Source organism: Tupaia chinensis, unplaced genomic scaffold (genome assembly GCF_000334495.1).
Source record: "Tupaia chinensis unplaced genomic scaffold, TupChi_1.0 Scaffold000518_1, whole genome shotgun sequence".
Taxonomy (NCBI): domain Eukaryota; kingdom Metazoa; phylum Chordata; class Mammalia; order Scandentia; family Tupaiidae; genus Tupaia; species Tupaia belangeri.
This window is the reverse complement of record NW_006160031.1, coordinates 33,581-42,197: the sequence shown is the minus strand read 5'-3', so window position 1 is coordinate 42,197 and position 8,617 is coordinate 33,581. Positions and strand designations below refer to the sequence as shown.

The 8,617-nt window shown below is 36.9% G+C and overlaps 1 protein-coding gene across 1 annotated transcript; it reads left to right on the top strand.

Moving 5' to 3' along the window:
- LOC102473600 (olfactory receptor 6C68-like) lies at positions 1 to 936 on the top strand. The gene has a single exon (XM_006156835.2). It carries the CDS (start codon positions 1 to 3, stop codon positions 934 to 936), a length of 936 nt encoding a protein of 311 aa, XP_006156897.2.
- Positions 937 to 8,617: the final 7,681 nt, after the last annotated feature.

The window sequence follows — 8,617 nt, the reverse complement described above, 5'->3', positions numbered from 1 at the left end:
ATGAGAAACCACACAGTGATAACAACATTCATTATTCTGGGACTGACTGAAGATCCTCAGCTTCAGGTTTTGCTTTTTATTTTTCTACTTACCACCTATACGTTGAGTGTAACTGGAAATCTGATGATCATTTTCCTCACCATGGTGGATCTTCACCTTAAAACTCCCATGTATTTTTTCCTCCAAAATTTCTCTTTCTTAGAAATCTCATTTACGACTGCATCTATTCCAAGATTCCTATATAGTATATCAACTGGGGACAGAACGATTTCCTATAATGCATGTGCTGTTCAATTATTTTTTACATATCTTTTTGGGGTAACTGAATTCTTTCTTCTGGCAGCTATGTCATATGACCGTTATGTGGCCATATGCAAACCCTTGCACTACATGACGATTATGAGCAACAGGGTATGCAAAACAATGATTATCTGTTGTTGGGTTGCTACATTTGTGATTATCCTCCCACCAGTAAGTTTAGTTTTTACTCTGGAATTCTGCAACTCTAATGTCATTGACCATTTTGGCTGTGATGTAACTCCTATCCTGAAAATATCCTGCTCAGATACGTGGCTAATTGAACAAATGGTTATAGCCTGTGCTGTGTTAATCTTCATCATCACTTTTGTATGTGTGGTTCTCTCCTATATACATATCATCAGGACAATTCTAAAATTCTCTTCTCAGCAAAGGATAAAAGCCTTTTCCACCTGCTCCTCACACCTGATTGTTGTTTCCATCACCTACAGCAGCTGCATCTTCATCTATATCAAACCATCAGCAAAAGACGAGGTAAAAATTAATAAAGGTGTGTCCGTGCTTGTTTCTTCCATATCGCCCATGTTGAATCCTTTCATATATACTCTGAGAAACAAGCAAGTTAAACAAGCCTTTAATGACTCACTCAAAAAAATTACATTTTTCTTAAAGAAGTAATCTAAGTTGACATATCAGTTCACAAGATACATACCTACTTCACATTCATAAAGCCTACAGCTAACTTTGTGATGCTTTGGCCTGTAGAGCAATCGCATTGACCTCATAGTCATTTAATTGTTATTTTCAATAACAATTAAAATGAATTCATTTACCAAGAAACTAATTATTGAACAATATCCTATGAAAGACAAAGTATGTAGTTTTTAATCATTCATAACCTATTGTTATGAAAAGTCATTCATAAGCAAAACCCAAAATTCCTCCCCCATTAAAAAAAAGACAGATCTAATAAACTTTGAATTTTCTGTGACAAAATAAGAAAATGTAAAGAAAAGCATCAAAGTGGAAATATAAAATCAAAAAATGGCATTTTGGAACAGTTAACATGAAAGGATTAACACCACAAATATATAAGAATTTTCTATGAATCAATAAAAAGCACTTATTTTGTTATAAAAATGAAAAGAAAATAAGATATTTCAGTAGGAAATGATGCACAATTTCACCATTAATTATAAACTGACAATATAATATCACATAGCACGTTTGCACAAACTAAGTTTTATTATAATTCGTGTTAGCAATTTAACTAGTTTGTTTTCATTTGCTTACAATAGAGTTGACGCTTATCCAAAGTACATGTTATCTGTAAAAACATGCACCATTTGAAAACATTTGCAGGATGCATATATGTCATTAAACCATTTTTAAAAAAATACAATTTAATGTTGATCAGAAATGTGTGAAGGTAGACAGTGCATATTTCAACCACTTCTTTCCTGTACCCTGACCCTGAAGTGCTATAGTTATGGCACAGAGTAAGAACTGAGTTCGTGTTTGATGAATGAATGAAGGATTACCTACATGAAAGATTACATAGATAAATGGATTATTGACATAGTAAGAATAAATGAAATGAACAGACACCTACTGTGCACTACATACCTGTCATCTTGGAAAAAGAGTGAGCAATCTTAAGTGAGGAGCAATCATTTGTTCTTTAAGACTATTTAATTGTACCCAAAGAGTAATATTTGAGATATGCCTATTGCTTTGGTTCACCCTCCTTTCGTTTTCTAGGAAAGAGCTGAAACACTCAGTACATTAATGTATTGAATTTTTTAGGAAAATTGTCTCCATTCCTAATTTCATTGGTGGGCCTCAAACTAAGTCCATTATCATCTTCTGTTATTCAATTCACACAGTTAGTTCAGGATTGTCATCTAAGTCAGGGCAATTGGAATTAATGAAATCTTTTTCTGGAAATCTAATAAACTAGTTGTACATTTTTACCTTGATATGGTACAGAAAGTTGTGCCTGAAACTGCTATAATTATTGTTCTTACCAGCAAATGAATTACCGGAACACCAATTAAGCACACAGATAAGACTAGAGCATAGGGACCAACAGTTGGTGTAATGGTTATGTTGCTGGACTCCCACCTGGCTGACTGTGGTTCTAATCCAGGAACCGGAAGCTTGAAACTCACTCTGGGTATGTGTGCATGTGCCCCGCCTCCCCCCAAAAAAATCTACAGAGGACGATGGAGGAGAAGAGATTGTGGTGTGACCATTATTTCTTCAGGGGAATTAACTTCTTGCTTTCTGTCACTCAAAAAAGCACATGAATCCTATACCAAAAATCAGTCTGAAAAAAAAGAAAAATGGATTAGGGTATACATACAGACAGCAGATGGTGTATTGGTTATGTCTCTAGACTCCCACAGACCAATTGTGGTTACAGTTCCAGACACAGTAACTTGTGACTTGAAAATTATGCCCTGCACATTTGTGTGAATGCCCAAGATTCATGGAGGAGTAATGGAGTAGAAGGGATTATAGCATGACAATCCCCCCTGGGGTGATTTATCATTTTCTCTCTCACTGTCTCTGTCTATCCCCCCACCCCATCCTTTTGAGCACACACACCCTAAGGCAAAAATTTCTTAAAAAAAAAAAAGTAGAGCATACAAATAATGGAATCATAAAGATATAGATGCAGTGCCCTCATTTCATTACAGACCTCTGGACCAAACTGAGAAAGGTTAACTCCACTAGTTATGGGAACCCAGCCAACAATTTATAAGACGTATGTGTTTATAAGTATGGATTTGTTACTCCAATTTATGTGTTTTGTCACAGGGAGCAAATAAAAAAATGTATACTCATGAAAAAATACCTATGAAGAGTGCCACCAAGAAATGACCAGTCTAAATATTGTAATTGTCCAAACCAGAGTAAGAAGGAAGGTACTTAGAAATTCTTATACGGTAATGAGTGATTTGGTTAATCTGCCATCCAGTTTATGTTGAGAATTCAGGATTTGTGCCTAGCCAAGCTACAGGATTAGCAAACAGAAAATATTCAGGGGGTTGACTCTTGTATTTTCTTTCTATAGCCTTCAAAACCATCTTCTTCTTCTTCTTTTTTTTTTTTTGATAGGTTTTTGCTCTAGGCTTTTTTTTTTTTTTGATAGGTTTTTGCTATAGGATGTGTGCGTTTGCCAGAAAGACAGAGAGCGACAGAGAGAGAGAGAGAGAGAGAGAGAGAGAGAGACAGAAAGCGAGAAACCACTCGCCAAGGGGGATGGCCACGCCACATCCCTTCTCCTCCATTCTCCTCTCAGGATCTTGGACATGCACACACACACACACGCCCGATATGAGTTTAAGCCACTGTGTTTGGGACTCGAACCGCAGTTGACTACATGGAGTCCAGCAAAATAGCCATTATATCAACTGCTGGTCCCCAAAATGGTCTTTTTATATTAAATAAAAATGAAATTTACTTTAAACTCAGGTCATATAAAAAGAAAAAGGATATTAAAATGTCCACACTCTATAACAGAAACTGAAAGAGGGTAACTGTAGATACTAGACACAGTATAGGAGAGTGTGGGTAACAGGGGTTGGCAGGGAGGGGATGGGGAAAAAATGTTTAACTGACACATGAATGAAAAATTATCTATTGATGAAGAGGTATATGGTAATGCCTTTGACTTGATGGATGTGCATTGCATTCATGCTAGAAAAATCATTTTGTTTGCACAGGAATTAAATTTAAGAATTGTAACACAAAATACATAAAATTATAGAAAAGTGCTTTCTCATTTTCCCACTCTATAACTCTGTCTCACTCTCCTTCTGGCAAGCACATGTGTCCTGTACCAAATAAATAAATAAATAAATAAATAAATACGTTGATTTATACATATAATGGACTACTACCCAACAACAATAAACTACTAATACAAACAAAATGGAACAATTTCAAAAAATATCTTACCAAGTGAAAGACACAAAATAGAGCATGCCGAATTTCATATATTTGAAGTTCTACAACAAGAAAACAAATCTAGAATAACAGAGAGCTAATTGGTAATGGCATGGGGTCAAAGTGACTATAAAACATTTGAGATTAGCAGTTGGAGTAATGGCTATGTTTCTGGACTCCCATATAGTCGACTGTGGTTTGTGTCCCGGACCCAGTGGCTTAAACTCACACCAGGCATGTGTGCATGCTTGCCCAAGATCCTAAGAGGAGACTAGAGGAGAAGGGGTTGCAGCGTGGCCATCACCCCTGGGGGGGGGGGGATTTCTTGCTTTCTATCTCTCTGTCTTTCTGGTGAATGCAGGCTCCCTATAGAAAAAACCTCTCCCTCACCCCTACCCCCAAATAAACATTATGAGAGAACATTCTGGAATGATAGAGAAGAGATGTTCTATCTCTTGTGGGGTAGTTATTACTCAGTGGCTATATTGTTTTTTTTTTTTTTTTTTTTTAAATTTCCTTGAACTTACTTCACACCAAAAATAGGGACATTTTATTGCATTTAAATTATACCACAGTAAAATTTATTTTAAAAGTTAAAAAATGAGAATAATTTAAAAAATTGCCTAAGGGATATCTGAATGATAGTTGAGCATATGAAAATGAGATGTGACTACAAATACACATACACAAGGAGTACTCCTGAGAGACGGAGAAAATGGAATTCTCACACGCTCTCCAGGAGAGTGTAAATTGGTACACTAATTTTATAAAATCTAACATATGGATGGGATCAGTAGTTGGCATAATGGCTGTGTCACTGGACTCCCATGTAGTCGACCACAGTTTGAGTCCCGTGACCCGGAGGCTTAAACTCACACCCGGTGCGTGTGCATGCGTGCCCAAGATCACGAGAGGAGAATGGAGGAGAAGGGATTACAACGTGGCCATGCCCCGCAGAGAATGAGTTCTCACTTTCTGTCTGTCTCTGTCTGTCTTTCTGGTGAGCGCACGTGCCCTATAGCAAAAACCTCTCAAAAAAGTAATCTAAAATACAGCTAGAAATTTTTATCTTAGACACAGTACTACTCAAAATACATACAGTTACTAAAAAAAGTATAAGGTATTATTACCAGTACCATTGGAATTAAGGAAAACTTGGTACACTTGATGTGTGTTAACAATTGAACAGATAAAATCTGACATATCTATATACTGGGATGTTATATAATACTGAAAAAGAAGAAAATGTTACATACCATAAGTTTCAGTTTATTACAAATGCAAACAATATTGGACCAAAAAATAGATACAAATACTCAGTGTATATATATATTTTTTTAAGAGGTTTTCGCTATAGGGCGCATGCGCTCGCCAGACAGACAGAGAGAGAGAGACATAGAGACAGAAAGTGAGAAATCACCCCCCAGGGGGGATGGTCACGCCGCAATCCCTTCTCCTCCATTCTCCTCTCGGGATCTTGGGCACGCACACACACACGCCTGGAGTGAGTTTTAAGCCACCGGGTCCGGGATGTGAACCACGGTCGACTATGTGGGAGTCCAGCGACATAGACATTACGCTCACTGCTGGTTCCCAGTGTATATTCTCTTGTGTGGATATGAGTATTAAGAATTAATTAGTGAGTAAAATTTAATTTTGTGCCTTTGTAGAGGTGTTATGCATCAATATATTCTATATTAAGAGTAAAACAGAGAAATTCAGCAAAACATATAAAATTTTCACCATTACACCTACAGTAAAGAAAAAGTAACAAAGTATTCTTTACAACTAAGAAATAGACCATTAGTAATGAAAGACAGAGAGTGAAAAAAAAAAAGTCAGAAAATCTAAATACACATTTCCTATATAGATTAAAAAAACTTTTATGGTTTAAATAGAGATAAAATTTTTAAAAACACAACAAATATTTTTGAAAAACTATAATTTTGTATGATAATTGCTGCAAAGATTTTTTTTCCTAGCAAATTTCCTGTATACTAGAATAAAGAAGAAAAGAGGAGAATAATAAATATGTTAGGCTCATAACCACTTTAGAATTCTTGAAGGGGATGTAGATTTTTGCCAAAAAGCACGTGTGTTTGCCAGAGGAACAGAGAGTGAGAGTGAGAAATCACTCCCCAGAGGAGGACAGCCAAGCCACAATCCCCTCTCCTTCGTTCTCCTCCCGGGATCCTGGGCACGCATGGACACGTGCCCTGAGGGCTTTTCAAGCACAAGATCTGGTACTTGAACAGTGGAGTGAGTCATGTGGAATGTAGACGTCTCAAGCCACACACCACTTGCTGGTCTCATTTTAGAAAGTTTTTTTTTGGGGAGTTTTTTTTTTTTTTTTTTTTTTTTTTTTTTTTTTTGATATAGGGTCCGTGTGCTCTCCAGAAAGACAGAGAGAGACAGAGAGACAGTAAGTGAGAAATCCCCCCCAGGGGGAATGGCCATGCTGTATTCCCTTCTCCTCTATTCTCCTCGGGATATTGGGCAAGCATGCACATGTGCCCAGTGTCAGTTTAAGCCACCGGGTCCAGGACTCGAACCACGGTCAACTACATGAGAGTTCAGCGACATAGTCATTATTTTTTTATTTTTGTGAGATTTTTGCTATAGGGCATATGTGCTCGCCAGAGACACAGAGAGATAGAAAACGAAAAATCACCCTCCAAGGGGTATGGCTGCACTGCAATTCTGTTTCCTTCATTCTCCTCTTGGAATCTTGGGCACCCACACACCAAAAAATCCAATATGAATTTAAGCCGCAGGGTCCAGGACTTCAACGGTGGTCAACTACTTGGGAATCCAGCAACACAACTGTTACATCATCTGCTAGCCCCAGTAATTTCTATTTTTATAAAATGCAGCAGGGTCAATATAGTTCCTAACAAGTACTTGGATTTTCTACAAAGGAAGATTTTTGAATGTTGCCAACATAAAGTAAGGACAAACGGTTGAAATGAGTATACCAACTGCCCTGATTTTATCAATACATATTATATGGTTGTCCTGAAAATTCCCATTGTACCCGGCAGATATGTATGATACTGTTATGTCAATAAAAATAATAAATGGCAATGAGGAAAACAGAAATAGGAAGGTGGAAGTAGTTCTATCTTAGAGCTAATCTTCCTTAAGAGGTATAACTGTATGCTTTTATAACAATTGGTGTAATATTAAGCCAATTTAGTTAAGAGAAAATATCCTAGCAAATATTAGAAAGAAAGACATATTATTCTTTATATTTCTTTCCATGTGGAAGTGCATTCTATTAAGGCATAATATTCAAAAAGTTAAACCATTACATACCATTTTTGAATTAATATATACAGAATAGTTTAACTAGTTTAGCTGTGAAATCAATGCTACAGAAAAGCTGTTCTGAAGGAGAATTAAAAGAATAAAGATTATGTAATCAAAACACTGATGAAATAAATTTTCTAATAGTTACTAAACTGGTAACTTCCTTCAACCATAAAAGTATAATTTTTGAGATTATCTTTTTTACTGACCAGAATTTTGAAAGTTAATATGTAATTTCCTGGTGTCTGGAATCAAAACAAACAGTAATCTGCAACGTGAAATAAGCATTTTCCTGTATAAATAGTTTTTGTAAGACTCTTAATTAATGGCATTGTAAAAACAGGTATTAATTCTCCTGCATTTATAAGATTTAGGTGTTTTGTGGGTTTCATTTTTGTTTTTGTTTTCAGTTTGTTATAGGTCGTGTGTGCGTGTGCTCACCAGAGGGGTGGGGGAGAAAAAGAAAGTGAGAAAACACCTTGAGGGGGATGACAATGTTGCCATCCCCTCTCTATTCTCCTCTCAGGATATTGAGTATGCGCCAGCACCTGGTATGTTTCTCAGTCTATGGGATCCAGTACTTGAACTATGCAGTTAGGCATAATAGATTCAACCACTCTAATCACCATACCACGGGCTGTCTCAGATATTTCTTGTTGAATTTTTGCAGTTCACCTAGTCTCCCTACTTCCTAACCTTTCCTTGGAGTTGAAAAGTGACATATCTAGCAGGTTAATTTTTAAAAAGGGTATGGGTATATTATAATAGATCACCCTATTCCCTGTTCTCTTTCATATGTCCTTTTTGCAAATGGCTGTACTATAAGACGGTTCAAAACCATAATGTAAAGTGTTCTGTGCTGGGACCATGCAGTTAACACAAGCTGAGTATGAAAGAACTGCCCCTCGTGCCAAGAGCAAGGACTCGGCTGAGAACTGTTTGCAAGGTCAACAGTTTTACGAATTCTGGACCTCACCTCTATTGTGTTACTGTACTGGCCTGCACTCAATTTCTCTGCCATGGGCCTTATTGCCATACCCTGGTACCCCATAAAGGCACCCCCCAGCCCTACTATAACTTTTACAATAATCCTGAA